Source organism: Staurois parvus, unplaced genomic scaffold, assembly GCF_062004578.1.
Source record: "Staurois parvus isolate SC_StPar_1 unplaced genomic scaffold, SC_StPar_1.0 ptg000234l, whole genome shotgun sequence".
Lineage (NCBI taxonomy): Eukaryota > Metazoa > Chordata > Amphibia > Anura > Ranidae > Staurois > Staurois parvus.
Genome location: NW_028318030.1, coordinates 5,923,380 through 5,948,544, shown reverse-complemented (window position 1 = coordinate 5,948,544; position 25,165 = coordinate 5,923,380). Strand labels below are relative to the sequence as shown.

The window sequence follows — 25,165 nt, the reverse complement described above, 5'->3', positions numbered from 1 at the left end:
TTGGCTACAGAGTGATTGGACTGTTTAGGTTTGCTCTAATATTACACAGTTTTGGTAAATCTAAAGGAGATTGTGCAATCCATTTGTATAGTGTGTGACCAGCTTTTGAAGGCACTGAATATAGCATCCAAGTGGCCCACGAGCCAAAAATACCCACTAGTCCTTATGACCAGATAACCAGTCCAGACCAGGCAAAAGCACACAAAAATATAATTTGTTAAAGTGGTTGTAAACCCTTACATATATTGAGTGAAGTGATTGATACACAGAGATTAAACAAATCACCCTACAGAAGTTGTACCTGTTTATCTGCAGTCTTCTCTACATCAATTCAAAGTGCTGAATTTGTGAATTTATAAGAGAAATCAGGAAAAAAGGGGGTGAGCAGATGAAATGACACTGCACAGCACAGCAAGGAGAGCTCTAAGAGCTGATTGGAGGGAATAGACACACCCCCTTCACACAGCTCAAAGGAACAGAGCTGAGACTGTCAATCTGTTGAAGGTCCCTCCCGTCACCTTTTTTCTATTGGTGTCAAGAAAACTTGTCAGAAGTGACTCATGCGGATAGCAGAGGAACAAAGCAGCAGACAGAAATGACACTTAGGACTCTGGATAGAGACAAGTACACACTATAGAGGGATTTGCTTTGTTCATATTTCATGTCTGAGGTTTACAACCACTTTAATAAAAACTATACAGCACAGCAAAATCTCTTAATAATGTTATCCTTGTTTCAAAAAGCTTCTCCCATCAAAGGACTCAATTCACAAAGCTAACACACCAGGGTACAGATAATTAAGGAAACTTCTTAAAAAAAACCCACACAATTATTTTTAGCATAAAATGACATTTAACCCCTTCTCACTAATCCTACACATATGTGTATCTGAACCAGAAGGAGCGCAAAATATGCATTTTATTAATATGTGAACGGCAAAAGTATAACCATGAGAAGCCACCATGTTTTGGGGGTCAAACAATCCCCCTTCTTCAGAGATACGAAAAGACACAAATAGGGGGTCAAACAAATTGTTGTTTTGCAGCCCTAATGAATGCTCATTCTGGTTTCAATCCACACAGATTACTAAAGCCTGGTGAGCCCTTTTGCTTTGTGGAGAGCTGCTGCACCAAGGCCAATGTAGGCCCAACTAAAGACTTTTGATTATCTACAGCTAACTTGCAGCTCTCCTCCATTAGATTACTCCTATATGTGGCAGTGCGGCGGTGGACTTCAGCAAGATGCTGCCTCATACAACTAGGTCCATATATATTTGGACACAGGCACAACTTTAGTTTTTCAGGTATTTACCAAAACATATTCAACCTATAGTTATATAATGGATATGGATTGAAAGTGCACACTCTCAGGTTTAATTTGAGGGTATGTACATCCAAATTGGAGGAAGGGTTTAGGAATTACAGCTCTTAGGAGTAGCCACCACCCCCCTTTTTCAGTGGGCCAAATGTAATTGGACAATTGAATCAAAAGCAGTTTCATGGCCAGGTGTGGGCTACTCCTTTGTTATTTCTTCATCAATTAAGCAGGTAAAAGGTCTGGAGTTGATTCTAATGCCGGCCATATACTGTTCGAAAATCAGCCGATTTTTTGTCCAAAAGATTAATCGGCTGATTTTCACACTGTTAGTGGGTTAATTGGTCGGCCGGTTTTGGGGTTTTTTGCACTTTTGGATTATCGGTCATGTTGGAAAATTCGTGGAAAACGACCAATTTTTGCAGCAATGATGGCCAAATCATACGATTGTTTTAACGAAAAAAAATATGCGCAGGAGCCGTGACCTGGAAGGAACAAACGTTTTGGCTGTTATATGGGGTGAACTTTATGACTTGGTTGACCGATTTTGTAATCGGTGGTAACGTCGGCTTAACGAACGACCGATTTTTTGTTTATCGTTCGAAAAAACGCGCAGTTTTCAACCCATCTATGGCCTGCATAAGTGTGCTATTTGCATTTCGAATCTATTGCTGTGAACCTACATCATGCATTCAAAGAAGCTGTCCATGCAAGTGAAACAGGCCATCCCAGCCACGGCACCTCCTGCCTGGAGTTTGCATGTTATTATTTATTACAGGTACTTGTATAGCGCCATCAATTTTACGCAGCACTTTTACATATATATATTGTACATTCATGTCAGTCCCTAACCCTCAAGGGGTGTACAATCTAAGGTCCCTAACTCACATTCATGCATACACATACTAGGGACAATTTAGACAGGAGCCAATTCACCTACCAGCATGTCTTTGGAGGTGGGAGGAAACCGGAGTAAACCCACGCAGGCACAGGTGGTGCTGTGGTTGGGATTTGAACCGGCAACCCTAGTACTGCCAGGCAGAAGTGCTAACCACTTAGCCACTCTGCTGTGCATGTTCTCCCTGTGCCTGCATGGGTACTCCGGTTTCCTCCCACACTCCAAAGACATGCTGGTAGGTTAATTGGATCCTGTCTAAATTGGCCCCTGTATATGAATGTGAGTTAGGGACCTTAGATTGTACGCCCCTTGAGGGTTAGGGACTGATGTGAATGTACAATATATATGTAAAGTGCTGCGTAAATGGATGGCGCTATATAAGTACCTGAAATAAATAAATAAATTGTAAGGCTTCAAAAACAAAACAAATCCATCAGAGAGTTGGCAGCAACATTAGATTTGGCCAAATCAACAATTTGGTACATTCTGAGGAAAGAAGAACACACTGGTGAGCTCAGCAACATAAAAAGGCATGAACGTCCATGGAAGACAACAGTGGTGGATGATCGCAGAATCCTCTCTATGGTAAAGAAAAACCCATTTTTTTAGATCAGATTGGTAGGTACAAGTCTCTTTACTCCCGCCAGATTATAGGAATGGATGAAGGGTCTGATCAGATCTGCCTGGATAACTGGCAGGTGGATGTGATCAGACCCTTCCTGAGAAAAAGACCTAAGGGTTCACATATACTTTAACATGATGGATCAGTGATAAAAGGATGTAAACAAGCATATGTCTATTTACAGCCACCTGCCCACAGACATAACATGGGTTTGTTAAGCTCCGTGATTAGCACATTGCCACCTGCAGAAAACATATGTCACTGGGTTGATGTTCCTGCACTGAGAGCTGCTCACTAGCAGACAGTTCTTAGTCCCCACTAACAATCAGTAGGCGGCGGGACAATGGTCACATAACCACCAAGACTCCCTGGCTGTTCAGAACTTTTTACAGGAAAACTGAACAGTTTCACACAAGTGACAGCTGCTCCATTCGGCTCTGATTCTGCAGGATCTGTTCACAAATAAACTACTAATCTACTAATCAACCCGTGTGAAGGGCTCTAAAGATTTGTGAACTGGACCTTCATTATCTACAGCGGTCAGTGGAAGGACACAAGCTTTTGCGGGATACTGATCAGTGATCACAACCCCCCAGCTCTGCAATATAAGGTGCTATGAGCAATTAATGGTCTGTACTCTAATCAGTACAGTGATAGGACTATTAGGGCTTGTTTACACTTTCTTCAAAATGCAGCTTTAGACATGTTTTTTTAACCTCTTCCCAACTGCCCTATAGCAGAACTACTGCTACAGGGTGGCAGGGCTGTGCAAAAACACATATATATACATGATTTTGCATTTCCGGGTAGGGGGAGCACTCACTGTCCTATCTGCACCACCATTGGCGGCTACAGCTGTCACCAGATCCCCACCAGAGATTTTCCGCTTGCACCCGGCAATCTCCAAGGAACACTGAGAGGGGAGAGGTTTGTATATAAACAATACAGATCTTTCCCCTGTCAGCACCAGCAGGCTGCTTTGTATTGCTCTGCTTAGCAGAACATATATATACATACATATATACATACAGTGGGGATCGAAAGTTTGGGCACCCCAGCTAAAAATGTGTATTAATGTGCATAAAGAAGCCAAGGAAAGATGGAAAAATCTCCAAAAGGCATCAAATTACAGATTAGACATTCTTATAATAGGTCAACAAAAGTTAGATTTTATTTCCATCATTTACACTTTCAAAATAACAGAAAACAAAAAAATGGCGTCTGCAAAAGTTTGGGCACCCTGCAGAGTTAATATCTTGTACAGCCCCCTTTGGCAAGTATCACAGCTTGTAAACGCTTTTTGTAGCCAGCCAAGAGTCTTTCAATTCTTGTTTGAGGTATCTTTGCCCATTCTTCCTTACAAAAGTCTTCCAGGTCTTTGAGATTTCTGGGCTGTCTGTCACGCACTGCTCTTTTAAGGTCTATCCATAGATTTTCAATTATGTTGAGGTCAGGAGATTGTGAAGGCCATGGCAAAACCTTCAGTTTACGCCTCTTGATGTAATCCCCCGTGGATTTCGAGGTGTGTTTAGGATCATTATCCATTTGTAGAAGCCATCCTCTCTTTAACTTCAGCTTTTTCACAGATGGCATCAAGTTACCATCCAAAATTTGCTGAAATTTTATTGAATCCATTTTTCCTTCTACTCGTGAGATGTTCCCTGTGCCACTGGCTGCAACACAACCCCAAAGCATGATTGATCCAACCCCATGCTTAACAGTTGGACAGAGGTTCTTTTCATTAAATTCTGTGCCCCTTCTTCTCCAAACGTACCTTTGCTCATTCCGGCCAAAAAGTTCAATTTTAACCTCATCGGTCCACAGAACTTGTTTCCAAAATGCATCAGGCTTGTCTATATGTTCATTTGCAAAGTTCAAACGATGATTTTTGTGGTGAGGATGTAGAAGAGGTTTTCTTCTGATGACTCTTCCATGAAGACCATATTTGTACAAGTATCTCTTTATAGTGGAATAGTGTACCACAACTCCAGTGTCTGCCAGATCTTTCTGGAGGGATCGTGCAGTCAAACGTGGGTTTTGAATTGTTTTTCTCACAATCCTGCGAGCTGTTCTGTCCGATATTTTTCTTGGTCTTCCAGATCTTGCTTTAACTTCCACTGTTCCTGATGACTGCCATTTCTTAATTACATTCCGAACATAGGATATTGACATCTGAAAACGCTTTGCTATCTTCTTATAGCCTTCTCCAGCTTTGTGAGCGTCAACTATTTTCAGTTTCAGTTTTCTAGACAACTGCTTAGAAGAACCCATGGTGCTGATTGTTGGGGCAAGCTCAGATGAGTCTGGGCATTTAAAACCTTTGAGATTGACATCATCTGGTCTTCCCAGGTGATGATTGAGAACAATCCATGACACTGGCAGGTCTCAGCTTTGCAAAGGGGGCAGTGCATGCTATAAATTCTGCAGGGTGCCCAAACTTTTGCAGACACCATTTTTTTGTTTTCAGTTATTTTGAAAGTGTAAATGATGGAAATAAAATCTAACTTTTGTTGACATATTATAAGAATGTCTAATCTGTAATTTGATGCCTTTTGGAGATTTTTCCATCTTTCCTTGGCTTCTTTATGCACATTAATACAAATTTTTAGCTGGGGTGCCCAAACTTTCGATCCCCACTGTACATACATATACACACACATACATAAAAAAAAAACCCAGCAAAACACGATCCAATTTGCTCCTGCTGGGAAAAAAAATTCCTTCCTGATCCCCCAAGAGGCTGGCAAAAAAATTCCTTCCTGATCCCCCGAGAGGCAATCGGATATTCCCTGGGTCAACTTTACCTAGAAATGTTAGTATCCAGTTATATTCTGTGTATCTAAGAAACAATCCAGGCCTTTTTCAAAGCAATCCACTGAACTGGCCAAACCAACTCTTGAGGGAGTCTATTCCACATTTTCAAAGCTCTCACTGTGACATGTAGCAGAAACTGACAACTCATGGGGCCCCTGGGCAATAGGGGATCATGGGTCCCAAGTTTCCAAATGGTCAGTCTGCCCCTGAGCAGAATACATTTTGGCCTAAATTTATGACAAAATTTGATTTTTCTAATTTTTTTACTGGATATGTTTTATAGCAAAAAGTCAAAAAGATTGTCAGTCTTTTTTTGTTTATAGCACAAAAAATAAAAACGCAGAGGTAATCAACTACCACCAACAGAAAGCTCCATTTGTGGGGAAAAAAAAGGACACAAATTGTATTTGAGTGCAGCGTCGCATGACCGCGCAATTGTCAGTTAATGTAATGCAGCTCCGTACCGCAAAAAATGGACTGGTCAGGAAGGGGGGTAAATCCTCTGGAGGGCAAGTGGTTAAAGTGCTCTGAATGCCACTCAAAGCCCCTGTCACTAAATAAAATAGTTACATGTTGCGTTTGCTTCAAAAATTATACCCCATGTCCTTTCTTGGTGCTTTACAGCGTCTCCGAAGCCTCCATAAAAGTCCAAAAAAAAAGCTTGCTATCAGCACCTGCAGCTTTTTTGAGGCTGTTATTCAGCTGTAGTTTTACTTTGTTCAGGAGGTATTGCAGGTATGAGATATCCCAGGATGCACTGGGAAACGAAAAAGCAAACCTTTCCATACAGATTTAAAGCTAATACAGCCGCTGTATAAAAAATACATATTAAAAAAAGTTATTCTGTCTCCCTTTTGATTAACAAGTTATACTTTCTGAAGCAAACGAACACATATTTCCTACTCATACACTAGATCAGGGTTTCTCAACCAGGATTCCTCCAGGGGTTGCTATGGGTTCCTTGAGCAATTTCTGCATCTCAGATAAGTTCCCACTGACACCTTTGATCTTTGTAGCTATCAGTAGCCTCCTTAGCGGTCTGATTATGTCCATATTTCTGTGCTCAAAGTGGTACATTTTTTTGCATGGAAATATGTATTTTTTTTATTGTAGGCCTGTAATTTTTAGGAATAACTCACTGAAATCTGTCCGAACAAGTCTAGTAAACATCCCGGGTATGTTAAAATTTGAAACACGAAATCATAAATTATAATATAATAATCATAAAAAATAATAATAAGTTAAATAATATAATCAAACCAAAAACACTGAAATTTGAAATATAACGCCAAGTTCGCACATCACTGAGCAAAGTCGCAAAATCGTTTTCAGTGTCTGATAACGAATTTCCCCACGAATCATCACTCAATTCTGCAAGTGGTTCTGATTTACTATCGCTGTTCTCTAGCTGGTCTAAAACCGCTTTTAACCTAAAGGGACGCTTTTTGGACGCCATGGACGTTTCTCAGTTTCCAGGCAGAAAGAACGGTAAAAATGCAGGCAGGGCACAGGACAAAGCACTAGGGACAAAATGTATGTGAAATGCTTTGGTACAGTAATGTTATACTATGAGATTTTAGTGTATTTTGTGAATGTCACTTTTACAACTTTCAAATTTCCCACCAGTTCCGTCCCCCATACGTCCCGATGTCGCAGGGAACGGAACCCATAAGACAGATGCCGTCATCGGCCGGAGGAAATTGCCGGGGACACTGCAGGAGGGACATCGTGGGAGCGCAGGACAAGGTAAGTGCAGAAGAGATCCCGGAGCAGCGCTGCAAGGTATTCCCGAGTGTAGCTCGGGGGTTACCGCTTGTGGTACTGAAACTTTACCCCGAGCTACACTCGGGAATACCGCCAGGGAGGTTAAGGGGATAATTCTTCCCAGTAACCTCAAATATAAGGAGCATTCTTCCCACTGATCATCACACTAATGAGTTGTAGATATAGTCATTTATTGAAGGGCTGCACTAGATGGTTAAAGTTGTGTGGACACCTGACCATAAAACCTAGACATCCCATTCCAAATCCATAGGCATGTTGCCACTAACCCCTCCTACCAACTGGTGACTATAAGAGCCCCCACTCTTCCGGGAGGGCTTTCCATCAGATTTTAGAGTGTTTCTGATATTGTACATAGGGATGCACCGAAATTTCCACCACCGAAACATATTGGACGAAAATAGCCCTATCAGTATTTTGCCGATACAGGGGACTGTGTGTACTGCAGATGTGAGGGAGGAGGGGACGGTGGTGAAAGGCAGGAGAGTAGCAGTGTATATGGTGACTGGTTGTCACTATATATCAGTGTTGATTTTTAAGTGCAATTCCCGGCTTTTTTTACTTCACTATAGCTCAGAGAATTACCTGTCACTTTCCCCAGCTACAAGAAACAAAGTTTATTTATAGTTTCTTTCCCCGAGCTACAAGAAACAAAGTTTTTCTCTGAGCTATAGTGAAGAAAAAAAAAAATACATGAAAGTACCAAAAAAAAATGGAGCCTCCCCACCCCCACATATACGCAGATGTTTCGGTTCGGTATTCGGCCACATACATTCTAAATTTTCGCTATCGGTTTCGGCAACAGAATTTTCATTTTGGTGCACCGCTAATTGTACAGCAACAGTTGGCTCTTAGAAAAGATTCATCATCCATCACTTCTGGTTCATATGTGTATACTCAGAGCGTCTGATGCAAATGTTACAACTGGTGTGCAGAAAGGTGAGCAGGGTCCGGACTGGAGTGAACCAACTAGCAAATGGTATACATGGCATGCAACAGGGGAACACTATAGCAGAAGGTGAGCAGGGATCAGAGAGAGAGGACTGAGCAGAAATAGATCAACAGAGCTGGGAGACTGAAGCAGGAGAAACTACCAATGTCACATGTGTTGTGCAGCGTGGAAGCAATATTGTGGAAACCAGAGAGAGAGGAGGAACAGCAACCAGAGAATCAGCAGAGCTAGAGGTTAGTACTGCGTGGGGGATCAGCAGAGCTGGGCGTTAGTACTGCGTGGGGGATCAGCAGAGCTGGGCGTTAGTACTGCGTGGGGGATCAGCAGAGCTGGGCGTTAGTACTGCGTGGGGGATCAGCAGAGCTGGGCGTTAGTACTGCGTGGGGGATCAGCAGAGCTGGGCGTTAGTACTGCGTGGGGGATCAGCAGAGCTGGGCGTTAGTACTGCGTGGGGGATCAGCAGAGCTGGGCGTTAGTACTGCGTGGGGGATCAGCAGAGCTGGGCGTTAGTACTGCGTGGGGGATCAGCAGAGCTGGGCGTTAGTACTGCGTGGGGGATCAGCAGAGCTGGGCGTTAGTACTGCGTGGGGGATCAGCAGAGCTGGGCGTTAGTACTGCGTGGGGGATCAGCAGAGCTGGGCGTTAGTACTGCGTGGGGGATCAGCAGAGCTGGGCGTTAGTACTGCGTGGGGGATCAGCAGAGCTGGGCGTTAGTACTGCGTGGGGGATCAGCAGAGCTGGGCGTTAGTACTGCGTGGGGGATCAGCAGAGCTGGGGGTTCGTACTGCGTGGGGGATCAGCAGAGCTGGGGGTTCGTACTGCGTGGGGGATCAGCAGAGCTGGGGGTTCGTACTGCGTGGGGGATCAGCAGAGCTGGGGGTTCGTACTGCGTGGGGGATCAGCAGAGCCGGGGTTACTACTAACCGCGGGATCAGCAGAGCCGGGGTTACTACTGACCGCGAGATCAGCAGAGCCGGGGTTACTACTGACCGCGAGATCAGCAGAGCCGGGGTTACTACTGACCGCGGGATCAGCAGAGCCGGGGTTACTACTGACCGCGGGATCAGCAGAGCCGGGGTTACTACTGACCGCGGGATCAGCAGAGCCGGGGTTACTACTGACCGCGAGATCAGCAGAGCCGGGGTTACTACTGACCGGGAGATCAGCAGAGCCGGGGTTACTACTGACCGCGAGATCAGCAGAGCCGGGGTTACTACTGACCGCGAGATCAGCAGAGCCGGGGTTACTACTGACCGCGAGATCAGCAGAGCCGGGGTTACTACTGACCGCGAGATCAGCAGAGCCGGGGTTACTACTGACCGCGGGATCAGCAGAGCCGAGGTTACTACTGACCGCGGGATCAACAGAGCCGGGGTTACTACTGACCGTGGGATCAGCAGAGCCGAAGGTGACCACTGAGCAGGGGGATCAGCAGAGCCGAGGGTGACTACTGACAGCAGGATTAGCAGGCTGTACCTCCAGAGCAGCCATGGAAGGGGACCTGATCCCAGCAATGTCCCCACAATCACCTGCTCTGCCTATAACCAAGGTCTGGATGATTGCACAGTCCTATCACTGCTGAGATATATGATAGGTGACCCAGTTGGATGGGGGTCGCCTGCCCGCCTCACCTGTTATTGGAGATGAATGGCTGGGCGCGCTGTCATCGGCTTCCCCTGGCCGGAGGGGCTGCACACCGGCAGAGAAGCACCGGAAGCGTCCAGGAACAAATTACCGGACACCGAATCATAGGACACCGGATGGAATCTCCATGACAACAAGCAGCGGGTGCCGAGCGCGGGGCTCTGCAAGGAGTCGTGGAACACAGAGAATGCCGGAAGTCAGAAAGCCGAGTGAGGCGTGAAACGCACAATCCCGCCCCTAGCGGAAGCCCGCACCATGACTAGAGGAGCAAGCTGTGCGTTACAGAGCAGAGCCGAAGTGTGGTCTCCAGAAACATGGCGGCCTCCATCGTACCGTGCCCAATCTAATACAGTGGACGTGAGAGCAGACAGACGTGTGTCCGATGGAAGGATTGTAGAGGAGAGCGGACACACATGATTCCACCCGAACTGCTGGCCGTCCTGTCCGGCCCGGCTGTGCTCAGACTCCCCGACCCACTGCCGGTGCAAGAGAGTCCCGGGAGGGCCGGTGTCCGCACCTTCACCCCCCGCACAGTGCGCTTCTCCCGGGACCACCAATTCTTCGAGGTCTGGTCGCACCTGGGATCTGTACAGGGAGAGAGGGCGGGACTAAAGACAGGAAAGAAGACAACTGTCAAATCATATTCATTGTTTAATAAGTTGATCCTGCCAGAAATCAGCGAGCTCTTGTCTGCTCTCAGGCTGCCTCTCCTGCACTGAAATCCCAATCAGTCTAGAGTCCTGACTGACCTCCTCGGTTGGACTATAAAACACCTCCCCCGCTTCTAATAACAGAGCAGATTATACCTTCTCTTCAGTGTCCTATCCCTGGGTGGCATCTTCTTCTGGGCACCAGTCTTCACTTTGCAGCATAGAGGGACTGTGGCGGTGATGGAAGCTGAGCTGTGCATGTGTAGCTCCGTTTACATGACAGTGAGAAGGCAGGTAGGGATATTGTATTGCACATTACATTACATGCCTAATCTGCAATGAAGCACCTGTCTGCTCACACTATGTAACAGTGCAGCTTGAGTCCATAACATAGGGTGGGGGAGGTGTTCTGTAGTCCAACAGGGGAGAACAGAGAACACAGGCAGGGCTGACAACACTGATTGCCATTTATGTGCAGCAAGTGGCTGAGATGTCAGCTCATTACATGATGTTAGAGTATATCTATACACAAGAACAGAATATATTGCAGCTTACCGGTCCGCAGATGTGCTGGCTGAATATATTTTCTGTTTTACTTCCTGATTTTCAACAGGTGATCCTGCCAGGAACACACTTGTTGTCTTAGGGTGACAACCATAATCTGTTTAGGATGGGCAGCGTTGTCACCCTAGCCAGGAAGTGTGTTTAGATTATATAATATAGGGGGAGGTGTTTTGTAGTTCACAAAGTTAGTAGGGAACAGTGCTAACAGTCCAAAGCAGAGAGTAGGGGGTTATCTCACAAGATCTCTGGCTGGATGAACAGCTAGTGGGGTTTTTTCACTTATAGAACAGATGTAGTGCAATGCCTTCAATGTATGTGTGTACAATATATGCACAGCTTTTTTTCAGGGGGAATTCAGTTCCAGGTATCTCTGGTATGTATGTAATGGCAAGGGGTGCTGGAGGGTCCATTGATGGTGGCTGCCGGAAATCTATTGTGCTGGGGGGATCTATTGTTGAGGGAGGAGTCTATTATTGCTGGCTGCTGGGAGATCTATTGTTGAGAGGGAGGCGTCTATTATTACTGGCTGCTGGGGATCTATTGTTGAGGTAGGAGTCTATTATTGCTGCCTGCTGGGGGTCTATTGTTGAGGGAGGAGTCTATTATTGCTGGCTGCTGGGGATCTACTGTTGAGGGAGGAGTCTAATATTTCTGGCTGCTGGGAGATCTATTGTTGAGGGAGGAGTCTATTATTGCTGGCTGCTAGGGATCTATTGTTGAGGGAGGAGTATATTATTGCTGGCTGCTAGGGATCTGTCATTGAGGGATGAGTCTATTATTGCTGGCTGCTGGGGATCTATTGTTGAGGGAGGAGTCTATTATTGCTGGCTGCTGGGGTTCTACTGTTGAGGGATGAGTCTATTATTGCTGGCTGCTGGGGATCAATTGTTGAGGGAGGGGTCCATTGTTGCTGGGCAATCTTATGTTGCTGGTGGAGAGGATCTACTGTTGAGGGAAAGGTCTGTTATTGCTGGCTGCTGGGAGATCTATTGTTGAGGGCGAAGTCTATTATTGGCTGCTGAGAGATCTATTGTTGAGGGAGTAGTCTATTATTACTGGCTGCTGGGGATCTATTGTTGAGAGAGGAGTCTATTATTGCTGGCTGCTGGGGATCTATTGTTGAGAGAGGAGTCTATTATTGCTGGCTGCTGAGGATCTATTGTTGAGGGAGGAGTCTATTATTGCTGGCAATCTATTGTTGAGGGAGGAGTCTATTATTGCTGGCAATCTATTGTTGAGGGAGGAGTCTATTATTGCTGGCTGCTGGGGATCTATTGTTGAGGGAGGAATCCATTGTTGATTGCTGCTGGGGAACTATTGTTGAGGGAGGGGTCCATTGTTGGTGGGCGGTCTTATGTTGCTGGGGGGATCTATTGTTGAGGGAGATGTCTATTATTGCTGGGAGATCTATTGTTGCTAGGGGTCTTTTGTAGCTGGGGAGATCTGTTGCTGCTGGGAGGGTATTTTGTTGCAGGGGATCTATTGTTATTTGGAAAAGCTTTTGTTGCTGACTGCAGGGGATCTATGTTACTGCTTTTCTTATCATTAACAAATGCCATACAAATTACTTGGCACCACAAAATGATACTTAGTACTGTTACTAGTAGTAAGGGGCAGTACTGGGAGGTGGGTAGGGGGTGGAGACAAGAAACGGTGCTTGGAGGTGGGTACGGGGTGGAGACAAGGAATGGTGCTTGGAGGTGGGTAGAGGGTGGAGACAAGGAACAGTGCTCGGAGGTGGGTATGGGGTGGAGACAAGGAACGGTGCTCGGAGGTGGGTGGAGACAAGGAACGGTGCTCGGAGGTGGGTATGGGGTGGAGACAAGGAACGGTGCTCGGAGGTGGGTGGAGACAAGGAACGGTGCTCGGGGGTGGACACAAGGAACGGTGCTCGGAGGTGGGTGGAGACAAGGAACGGTGCTTGGAGGTGGGTGGAGACAAGGAACGGTGCTTGGAGGTGGGTGGAGACAAGGAACGGTGCTTGGAGGTGGGTAGAGACAAGGAACGGTGCTCGGAGGTGGGTAGAGGGTGGAGACAAGGAACGGTGCTCGGAGGTGGGTAGAGAATGGAGACAAGGGGTTATTTGGAGGAGGGGAGTACCTATTATTTGAGAAAAAAAAGCCCTTAGTATAATTATATACTTAACAGACCAAAATGGAGCAAATAAAAATAAGCAAATAATTTTGCCCAGTTGATTTTTGTGGTTTTGTGTGGAATGTGTGAGATTTGGCTTTTTGTTTCCCCACTTTTTGTCATACCAATCCAATCCAAACCAAAGAAAAATGAGAATACCTAAACATTTGTAATTGCAACAATTTTCTAAGTGAAGTGGTGCATTATACATGGAAATGCAGGGGTGCCAATAATTTTGGCCATGACTGTACATATGTTTTTTTTAGATGTGGCCAATAGCTCCTCATTGGACTCAAACAATGATCTTCTCTTATTTGTTCCCTTTTGGTTTGTTAAATATACCACTGAAAGCGTTTTGTTATATCTGTTGATCCTGCCAGAAGCCTTGTGAACTGGTAACTTTCTGTGCCTTCTTCCTTTTCTGACCTAGCAGATAGCTTTGCTCCCAGCTTTTAGAACACCTCCTCTGCATTGCAGATATTGGGAAAGGGGGAGGTGTTCTGTAGTCCTAACATACTTTCTTTCCTAGGGTAACAACGCTGCGCCTTCATAGATACAGTATGGTAAGTGTTGCCATCATAGGACAAGAAGTGTATTATTGGCAGGATCACTAGGTGAAAATAAAGAAATCAAACTTGAAACCAGAAAACTAATCCAGCCGCCACATCCAAGCTGCACTATATATACATTTTCTTCTTGTGTTGAGATCTGATTTGAAGTAGGTATGTATCTCTGAAAGTTTATAGAAGTTTAATGAATTGAATTGTGGTTTTATTTTCTAGGATGGGGATGTTTATCGCCACTTATACCTGGAAGATGTATTGACAGGAATTGGAGAAGTAGAAGAAAGGGCCAAGTATGTAGAACGTTCCTTTGGTGGGAAATGTTACCTATGTTTTGTACATGGGATGACCTAGCAGAATGGGAGTCCTGTGTGTAACTTGTAGATCCAGCATTGGGTGGTCAGGTCTTTCAGGGGTGTATTATCTATAGAGGTTTATATACTTCAAAGGAGCCTGCCCTTTCTGCTATACTTTGCATTTGTGTTTCTTTTTCTTTTAAATATTTTTTATAGCATATCTAAACCCACGAAAAAAAAATTTTTACATTTCGGCCTACCTGTAATTTTATATTTCAGGCTTTTTTTCCTTTGTTTTTTTGTCTGTACATTATGCCAGTAGCACACTTCCTGTCCTAGGGTGACAATGCTCATTGTACTGTGTCTATGGAGGAGCAGAGTAGTCACCCTAGCCCTCCCCTCTCCACCACAACATAAAGGGGAGGCATTTTATAGTCCACAGAGGGAGCTGGGAACAATGTTATCTGACAATGGTGCAGACAGAGAGCACTGGAATTATTGTCAGCTCACTAAATATGTCAGTGCAGCTCGTTGTACTATTTTGGAACAGCACCTGTGTACCAGGATGACTGTGCTGCTATGCATGCACTGGAATGCCATTATCTCACGTCAGCCATTGAAGAAGATGCCTGCACAGGCGAGGAACATCAGTCCGTTGAAGGATAAGGAAGTATTATGAGTTATCTCCACTTCAAAGTGGTTGGAAACCCATATTTTTAAAATAGCAAACATCCTCCTAAATAACGATCCTCCTATTTGGGGGTCTCCTATTGGCACTCCTGGCTCCCCCCTCCCTGTGCACTGAGTGCCTCCATGCAAGCTGCTTGCTATGGGAACACTTGTGTAGGCTCACTCCTGAGCCAGCTGTTTGTGTCCATAGACACACACAGTGCAGCTCTGCCCTAGCACCCTTCTCACTGGCTGTAAGTGACAGCAGCGGGAGCTGCACTCAGAAGGTTTTTTACCTTAACCATTTCCCCCCCATAGGACATACCTGTACATCCTTGGATGGGAAGGGTGATTTTGCTGTCATCAGTGCAGCTACAGCACTGAGCGAGGTATCATTTTTTTTTTAGGGCCAATAGTTTTCCACAAAGTAAAATTATTCCGAGTGGCTTTAGAGCTGCTGACTTACAGGCGGCAGAAGGGGGGACCCCTCCTCCTGTCATTGCCTTTTACTGGGCTCTCCTCTCCCATAGCAGAGCCCAATAAGGATGCAACTGGTGGCATCTGCTTCTTGGGACACAGCAAAAGGAATGGATGTTGTTCCTCCCATTGTGTGCCCTCAGAATCCAGACATGGTGATTATTTTGGTTCAAGGTAAACAAGCCGTTACCGGCTTGTGAAAGCATCTGATCAAACGGATCTCCATAAAAGAAAGAGAGCCTAAAAAAGAAAACTAAAGCAGCCACCACATGTAAAAATTGGTAAGCTGCAATATTATACATTTTTGCTTTTGGGTTTAATATTTGGTATTAACTAAATATAGTTATATATAATATAATAGTGGTATTAAACTAAAATTTTCTAATACATTGGTTTGTTCTGTTTTGCAAGGTGCAGGGCAATAGTTCTATTTATTAATAAGTTATTGTGATACAGAACTTGTGACTTACCCCTGGTTCACATCAATGCATTTTTTAGTGATTATTTTCAGACACACACTGCAGTCCATTTAACATGGTTTTCTATGGGACACGTTCACATCTATGCTTTTTTGAGCTTCTGAGTTTTTGGAAAGGGTCAGGGACTTTTTAAACGCAAAAAAGCAGCATTTTTGCTAAAATAGAGTTTAATGGAGAAGCTGCATGTAGTGCGTTTTTGCCACGTTTTTACCACATTTTGCATTTTTTTTTTCTGCCCAGCAACAAAAAAATTTCCACCTTAAAAAAAAATAAATCAAAACACGGGGAAAAAAGGCACATGTAAAAACACAAAGCACAATGGAAAAAGCATTTTAAATTGGATAAAAAGCAAAAAGCATAGGTGTGAAGCAAGCCTTAGGTTTCTGATAAGCCTGATGACTAGGATATACTGTATGTCCAAACTAAAATGGCCTTTGTGTTTTATTTCACTTCAGGGTGTCGGAGTTTCAGTGTCAGACCGCAGGTTGCTCTCAGGTCTTTGACACTCTAGAATCATATGAGCATCATTACAACACCCTGCATCGAAATGTCTGCTCCACCTGTAAACGCTCCTTCCCATCTTCCCGACTTTTGGACATTCACATCTTGGAGTGGCACGATTCCTTGTTTGAGATTATGGCAGAGAAAACCAATATGGCATGTACTACCACATTTTTTATTTTATGTAATTCAGGTACTTATATAGCGCCGTCAGATTATGCAGCGCTTTACACATATATTGTACATTCACATCAGTCCGTAACCCTCAAGGGGCGTACAATCTAAGGTTCTTAACTCACATTCATACACACATATACTAGGGCCAATTTAGACAGGAGCCAATTCACCTACCAGCATGTCTTTGGTGTGTGGGAGGAAACCCAGGCAGGCACAGGGAGAACATGCAAACTCCAGGCAGGCGGTGCCATGGTTGGGTTTCGAACCTAGTGCTGCCAGGCGCAAGTGCTAACCATTTAGCCACTGTGCTGCCCCCGTTCTAGTCTTAATAAACCGGTGATGAGATGTAAGCATGTTAGAGTCCATTTATAAGGTCTTACAAGGTAGAAGACTTTGAAAGGAGACATCTAGTGTCACTTTGTATTCGTATAATTAGTGAAACCCAACAGGAACCCTGAAACTTGTGGTGAGCTATTATGTAAATCTTGATCAGCAACTGTGGTCAAGAGCTTGGGCCTGCCCCCATCATGATCCTATGTACATAGGAACGAACAACTAAAATCTACAGGCATCAGATAAGATCTGCTGTCAACAGGTAAAATGTGTTTTGGTGTCATCAATTAGGTGTTGCATTTTTGGGTACAGAAACAGCAATAAAATGAATAAACACCAAACACCTGGCTTATAACTATGAACAATAAACAATTAACTCCAGATTTTTGTGTTCCAATAAATATTCACGTCAGCTTAAAGCAGAACTTCTCGGTATAGGCCGGTTACCACCTTGCCCACATTTGAATCGCAGAGGAATGCACTGTGTGTTCCTGTGAGAGTCAAACCGCATGTAAAACGCACTGCATTGCGATCTGCAGAGGATGTCAATAAAACGTTACAGGCACCCTAAACGTAGTGTGTTTGCCTGCACCAGATCACATGGTACTTTTGTACCACGTGATCTGCTTGGATTGCGGTTTAAAAAGTAGTGCATGCACTACTTTTGGTGCAGTGCGATTTCAGCACCTTCAAAATGAATGGGCTAGAATCAAACACAGCGCATTCCTGTGTGATTCAAATGCAGGCATGGTGTGAACCAGCCCTTTAAGGGAAGTTCTACTTTATATCCACCTTTCCCCCCCTTCGGGGGGGGGGGGGGGGGGGGGGGTACCTAGTTTTGGTAGGTAGCTACTCCCACTTCCATCTGCATGACTAGGTGATTCCACCAAAAGTTCGACCCCCCCCCCCCCACCACTTTTTGTCCGCAACCTTCTGGGACACATCACATGCAGATGTGGAAGCTGGCTATGAAGCAACAAGGAGGACGTGGCCTGGGACTCGCGCACGCATGCACAGGCTTGGCCAGTCAGATGGCTGGATCTCACGAGCCCGTAAGGAACACTGGGTGAAGATGGAAGCCTCTGCAGCAGTGACAGTGAAGTGTTTATAATGATTTTTCTATACACGCTGTCACGGATAAACGCATTCCCACAGCGACCAGCTAACCGAGGTGTGGTCCGTGACATAGGGAATGAGGGGGACTTTGAGCATATAAGGCTGACTTCGACAGTCCGCACTGCCTCTGGCCACCACTAAAAGGGGGACTCCAATCCAGCTGGCTGACCACACACACACAGATACAAATCTTATATACAATCTGGTGCTCTCTAAGGGCTGGGAAGCAGTCTAGCAATTAGCACACCCTTCTACGATTCCTCCAGCTATCCTACAAGCCAGAACCCCGGTGTTAATCACTCTTCCACTGTCCACACAACCCCACGCCAGGTACACAACAAACGGTAGCTTTCCACCACCCAACAATTTGTCCGCAGACTGGTCTGCTGCACCACCACACACACACAGATCTCCATCTGGCAGATCTGCTACTTTACAACCAGCATGCAATCTGCCAACATGCAGTACCATTACATACAGATTGGTAATGAACTTAGACCGAGCACATAGATACAGTTTTTCTGGAGATATGAGCCCGAGCTTAGGTATCCAGAAGTCTCTTATTAATTTTATGATTTAATATCCCGAAAGTGGACAGTGCATAAAATATGTAATAGAAAAAAAAACTTTAACCAAACGTTATCCTGTGACTGGAGCAAGTCAAAGAAAGTCTGCGATGCACCAGTCATATGGAACCGGCTCCATATGAATCACACCGTACATAACTCGGGGTCCTCAATTTATTGAAATATGGATGTGGGCTGCACTTTAGACCTTGGCCAATCAAGCCTGGGGGGTGTTCCCGTACCAGCCCACAGGACGTTCTGTGCTTTGAAGTGCCCAATCTCAAATGGGCCAGGAACGGTTTGAATCACTGGGTCAGGGATAGGATTTCCGCACCAGTGTGTCAGTCCAATCGTAACAGTACCAATCACTGTTCAGCTGTCGCAATATATAATTATTATACTGTTTTATGTGTTTCTCTGGGATTCTAAATAGGCTACAAATAGAGTTTTAAATGTAGATGTAGCCTAAAATGTGTCCAATCAGAAGTATTTACATCTCTCTGAAACTAATATTTTAGCTTTTATGAGAGATTAAATGGATTCCTCTGATCTATTGGTATAATTCAAAGCTGGCAGACCTTTCGAAGCCTTCTCCTGGTCTCCTGCGGACTCTTGTAGCCAAAATTACTAGAATTCTTCTTTTAGGTTCAAGAAGGTGTGCAAACTCTGACTACATAGGTGAGAACGTTTTATTGGCATCTAGGTGAAAACTCTAGCCTAGAAGCTTGCTCTGTCCTTTCAAATGCTAATTAAAAACATATGTCTATGAATGATTAAGGGATACTGTATCTCTAATAACACAGGATTAAACTATATCCACAATTATATACTTCTACAGATCACCTCACATCTCAGCTACCCTACTCTTACATTTACATTACACACATTGGGTTGTTGTACAAGGTGAGGATTTACATATACTTTAAGCTTTGACAATAAAACCTGGAAGCTGATTGGTTCCTGTGTAGAGCTGTACCAGATTTTTAAGTCTTCAGTTTTAGTAAATCAGTTTTAGCAACAACTCTCATCTACTGTATAGTTTTACATGGTAAGATGTATCATTTATGTAAAAAAAAAATATCCATAGTTATTAGCCCCATGTATAAATGTCATGTTATTATCTACTAGATGGTAGTTGGTATTGGAAGTGTATGAAGCATAATTACTGATGATTAACTACTTGCCCTCCTGAGGATTTACCCCCATTCTTGACCAGGCTATTTTTGTGTTACGGCCAGGGGCGGACTGACAACTCATGGGGCCCCCGGGCAATAGGGGATCATGGGGCCCCTGTGTCCTTGCCCAAACTAAAAAAAAACTATGAAAAAGGTACCAGGGGCATCTCATGGGGCCCCCTACTGACCCCGGGCCCTCGGGCAGTGCCCGAGTTTCCAAATGGTCAGTCCGCCCCTGGTTATGGCGCTGCGTTACTTTAACTGACAATTGCGCGGTCAAGCAACGCTGCACCCAAATGAAATTTACATTTTTTTTTTCCCACAAATTGAGCTTTGTTTCTGTGATTTTTGATCGCCTGTGAGTTTTATTTTTTACGCTATAAAAAAAAAAACTGACAATTTTGAGAAAAAAACTATTTTTGACTCTTTGCTATTAAACTTACCCAGTAAAAAAATGTAAAAAAATCAAATTTCATCAAACATTTACGGCAAAATGTATTCTGTGACATGTCTTTGGTAAAAAAAAATCCCAATACGAGTAAATTAATTAGTTTACGTGAGAGTTATAGCGTTTAGAAATGGCGGTATAGATACTGGGATTTTTCTACTAGTAATGGCGGCAAACAGCGCCTTATCAGTGACTGCAGCGAACATTCTGACACTGGGGGGGAACTGACTTGGTGTCACTGACATCCCCAGTGACACCAATACAATGATCAGTGCTAAAATAGGCACTGACACTGTATTAATGGCACTGGGCAGGAAGGGGTTCACATGAGGGGCGTTAAAGGGTTAACTGTGTGCTTGGGGTGTTTCACTAGGGGGCACAGCCATCCAAAGCAGTGTGCCTGAGCTGACAGGGAGGAGAGCTGTTAGTAAATAAAACCGTTCTCCTCCCCGTCAGAGATCCTCGGAAATCACTGGGCGCCGGTGAGTAATCACCGGTCGGGACCCATTGATTGACGACTGCGAATGGCGGCGCGGGTAGGACACGCGTGCGGCTCGTTTCCCTACCAGAAAATGCTAAATCATGTGTATATATACATGATTTTGCGCACCCATGCCACCCTGTAGTAGTATTTCTGCTATAGGGTGGACGGGAAGCGGTTAACATGTAGTAAATAATTTTGATCTTTTCTGTGTCTAGTTCCAGTGTTTGGTTGAAGGATGTGTGGAGAAATTCAAAACCTCGGGGGAGCGTAAGGAGCATTTGGTCAGGGCACACCTGTATCCTTCTGACTTCCGATTTGACAAGCCTAAGACATCTAAAAAGTGAGTTTGTATTTAGCATTCAATTGCTCATTAACAAGAATCAGATTGAAAACCTCATAGGATATAATCGTGTAAAAGGACAGATCCCTAAAACTTCCAGAATCAGTTGTGCATGCTGTGTATTGTTAGGTGTCTTCGATGACCAGCATCTCTCTCTCAGAAATGTTTGTTTAAAAAACAGTCTAACAAGAGATGGGAAGACCATCTAGTGAAAAGTTTCCCCCCAAATGGCTAAACTTAGAATCTAAATCGGTCACATGGTATATTTGAGCACTCTAGTTACCTTTTAGAGTGTTACTAAAGTCTATTTTTTTTTTTTTTTAAATAATAGAAAAAGTCAGTGATATCTTCCAGCACAATGGATTAAAAATCTGGACAAGTCTGCTTTAGCTCTCATTACGTTTGTAATAATAATGAGCTATACATTCAACACTGTTCTTCAAATAATCTTCCTAACTAAATAAAAGGTTCAGACTTGGTGCTGCCTAGTGTGTTTGCTTCTTCGGCTCCCATCACGTTTGTAATATTAATGAGCCATGTAATAAATACCCTGCTTCAAATCTTCTTAACTGAGGAAAAAGTTCAGTTTAAGCACTGTATGGTTTGCTTCAGGAGGCAGTGCCATATGTCCAATAATAGCCATAACATTGGAAAATCCTGCACCACTGGAAATGAGAGCAAAACAGCATGGCACCATCTTTCTCTTTGGATGAGATGTATTCCTCCTGATATATTTTGAAAGGGCAATATTCTGTGACTGCAGCTTTTTATGTAATCACAATATATGCCGGTTTTTCAACTGGTGCTAGGTTATTTACCAAAGAAATCAGCTATATAGACTAACATTCTGCAACCTCATGCATGTTATCTCTTGCCTTTAAATTCGCAGAAGTTTCTTTGACTGCACACAGTTGGACAATGTCAATCATCAGATAGCATCCAAGTCCTTGTTTGCATTAGAAAGAATGCTTTCCTTCTTGTTCTGCTTCCCCAATCTAGGCATTGAGAGTGTAATATCTATAACTGATCAAGTTGTGGTAAGATAGCTATAATTTAGTCTCAGTAGAGTTGGCAGACAATGACTTGACCCAAATGACATCTTGCAGATCATAGAAAGCTTTAACCCAAAACTTGTGCAGATCCTAACAGAATAACATAAGTTAAATAAAAAATCATAATATGACTAGCTCAATCAGAATACAGAATGCGGTGAATGAGGGCTAAGGCATGGGACTAACTATGCAGATCAACCCCTAACTATGGAGTGAGGCAGGGGCAAAATTATTTAAAGGCAAACAAACAGATAATACATGTCTAATGATCCCTAGCCATATGCACTGCAGCCATAACCAACTGGGAGGAGGGTTTTCTTAGCCACCAAACCCTGGACCCCAATGGAATGATCTCCTTATTCACTCTTGCATTTAACAGACCATGGGGCATTATCATAATTTGATCCACCAGCATCCTTCATTGTGAAACCGTCTTGATTCAGAGCTCTCCAGATGGCCTTGGTCAAGTCCCTAGCGATCCCTATTAAGTCTAACTTTGAAAAAATGTAACCATCACTATAAATCTATGTAATCTTGACTTTCCATGCATCTATATCCAGAGTGTATTTAAAACCTGTCCATGTTTTTGTTTTGTTTTTTATTGTGCAGCAAAAAAAAGCAAGAGGGTAACATAGGCCAAGAACTTTCCATGGACATTACACCTAATGAAAGGGCCATGTTGGAATCCATGGAAATCAGTGAAATGCCTGCTGATGACTGCACTACTTCACATACTTATAGCAGGTCCAGGTAAAGTATCCTGTCACTTGTGCCAGAATATCCATGGGCTACCTTTACACAATACACATAATACTGCACCTAAAGAGTTGGTTGTATGGGGCCCTTATGTCAGAATAATTCGTTTTCAGAATTCGTGCAGTATATTCAGATTCGTTTCATATATTCTTTGTTCCAAATGGATTCATATTTTCAGAAGTAATTTTGAAAGATCGGCTATTTGTTTTAACGTGTGAATTCCTTATTTGCGAGATTCATTATGCACTCTGTTTCGGTGGATCCATCAGAATCATAACAAGGACTGGAACAAAATTAATTTTGGATTTGTTAGATTATGGTTTAGAAAATCTGATGGATCCACCTCCATCCAAGTAGGAATCATCTTCTTTCACGGTTATACCTTACTGTATTTATTGCAATATGTTTCCATTTTTAATATGTAGTTGTTTTTTTTTTTAATAATAATTAAAAATGTTAATGCAACATAAAAACTAAATGGATATGAGTCAATTAGGAACATTCGTTATGTCATTACATTAATTCAGATGTATATACATTAAGTCTCAAACTATTGCATCATGTCATCGGAATGAAATCATTCTTTCATTATAATTTGTTACTATTCGGTTGCATACGAATCTCCGAATTTCGATTTTTAACTAAGCAAATCTAACATGTCTAATAGCAGCATGGTTAATAGAAATGACAAATAAATCTGGCTAAAAGAAATAAGGCCGATGGGACAACCAAACAGACATCAGGTTATCACCCAGCTACAGGTGTCAAAATCCATATAACTTTGTTTTAATTATATTACTTCTTCTGCCTTGAAAACATTTCCATAATCTGCTTCTTTTTTTTTATATATTTTTAAGGGTTCCTTCCACAATCTGCTTTGGACATGGATCTGTAAGAGGATTCAGACATACAAAGAAAAAGAAGTGACAGTCTCAAGTTACAGACAAAAAATTAGATGGAAAATGGAATTGGAAAATTGTGTAACGAAATCTAGCATTATATTCTCTGCCCAGACGTGCCTTTCAGAGAATGTCTTTTGAACTGCATAGTTTCTAATGGTGTTTTTTTTTTTTTTTTTTTTATCTCGACACTTGGTAAAGAGCTATGAGCAAAAAAGAGAGCAGGAAAAAGCATGAAAAATGTGTTTTAAAAGATGTTCAGTTTTAAAAAGTTGAAAAATAAAATCTTTTTGCATTGAATTTAATATTTGATTCAGTATTTTGTGTGGTTTGACTTCCAACTTCCAGCAGATGGGGGTGTTTAGCTACTCTCCAAGGGTAAGGGATCTGGGCTTGGTTAGGAGAGTGGTCATACTAGATGGACTTGAGGTTGTTTTTCAACCTATGTAACAGTTGAGGCACGCTGCCTTGGGCAGCTTATTTACAGTGAATGAGCTGCAGTGCACCTCAAAACATGAAATGATGATGCATGTTGTATTTTTTTAAAAGCACTACACAGTACACCAAGACGTGTGCTGTGGAGTTTCATTAGGCTGTCATTGAGGGTGAATAGCACTGTAGTGCACTACTCAAGTGGTACCACACCTAAATTGGTGTGAATGGGCCCTAAGTGGATGACATTAAGAGTTCATTTACAGGACAATACATGCATTAATGTGCTATATATTGCCTTTTCAGTCTTTAGGGCTATCAATGAATGTATACAGTAACCAAAAAAATACTTGCCACTGCTATAGTGCGCTGCAGCATAGAGATGCAAATGCTTTGTGCATTCCATAATGCTAGATATATTGTAGATTTTTTTTTCTTAATGTGAATTGTGTTAAGGAAGCCCATTCAGAATGAATGCATGTATAAAGACATGAAGTTGTGTGCATTATAGCTTAATGATATTATTATTATTGCTGTTTCTGCCTTAGCACCATTTATCATCTCAGGAATATAACATTGTGGTAAGCATCCATTCACTGAATCTCTCGTCAGTAATTGACGACACTTTTAATCACGATATCTAGTGCCTTATAAGCGCATAAACCTACCACTTTGTCACTTTATCATTATATTGTATATCTTAGCGCTGCATTTTATATTACATATTTGGAGATGAAATCTCTTTTCCTCCACAATTAAAGAGTGCCCCCTTGTCCTCTGTGATGACCTCAGGGTGAATAGATCTATACCGAGTTCACTATATGAACCACTGATGTATTTATACGTTGATCATATCCCCTCTTAATCTCCTCTTCTCAAGAGAGAATAAATTCAGTTCCTCTAATCTTCCTCATAGCTGATCTCCTCCATGCCTCATATCAGTTTGGTTGCCCTTCTCTGTACTTTTTCCAGTTCCCCAATGTTCTTTTTGTGCATTGGAGCCCAAAACTGAACTGCATATTCCACATG

The 25,165-nt window shown here is 43.2% G+C and overlaps 2 protein-coding genes across 4 annotated transcripts in view; one reads left to right on the top strand and one right to left on the bottom strand.

Annotated features, from left to right (window-relative positions):
• TUBGCP2 (tubulin gamma complex component 2) overlaps positions 1-10,219 on the bottom strand; it is a 58,794-nt gene extending 48,575 nt beyond the window's left edge. For both annotated transcript variants that reach the window (XM_089680033.1, XM_089680032.1), the window contains exon 1: positions 10,014-10,219. The gene's annotated coding sequence lies outside the window, so the exon portion shown is untranslated. The remainder of the gene's footprint in view (positions 1-10,013) is intronic.
• Positions 10,220-10,261: 42 nt separating this feature from the next.
• On the top strand, positions 10,262-24,009 carry ZNF511 (zinc finger protein 511). Of its 2 annotated transcripts, none has more exons than XM_089680034.1 (6): positions 10,262-10,592; positions 14,156-14,229; positions 16,313-16,514; positions 20,873-20,997; positions 22,659-22,799; positions 23,663-24,009. In XM_089680034.1, the coding sequence occupies exons 1-6, from the start codon at positions 10,440-10,442 to the stop codon at positions 23,730-23,732; spliced, it is 765 nt and encodes a 254-aa protein (XP_089536160.1). In that variant the 5' UTR covers positions 10,262-10,439; the 3' UTR covers positions 23,733-24,009. The 2 variants fall into 2 exon arrangements, with proteins under 2 accessions (XP_089536160.1, XP_089536161.1); XM_089680035.1 differs by lacking the exon at positions 10,262-10,592 and adding an exon at positions 10,615-10,970.
• The last annotated feature ends 1,156 nt before the right edge of the window (positions 24,010-25,165 follow it).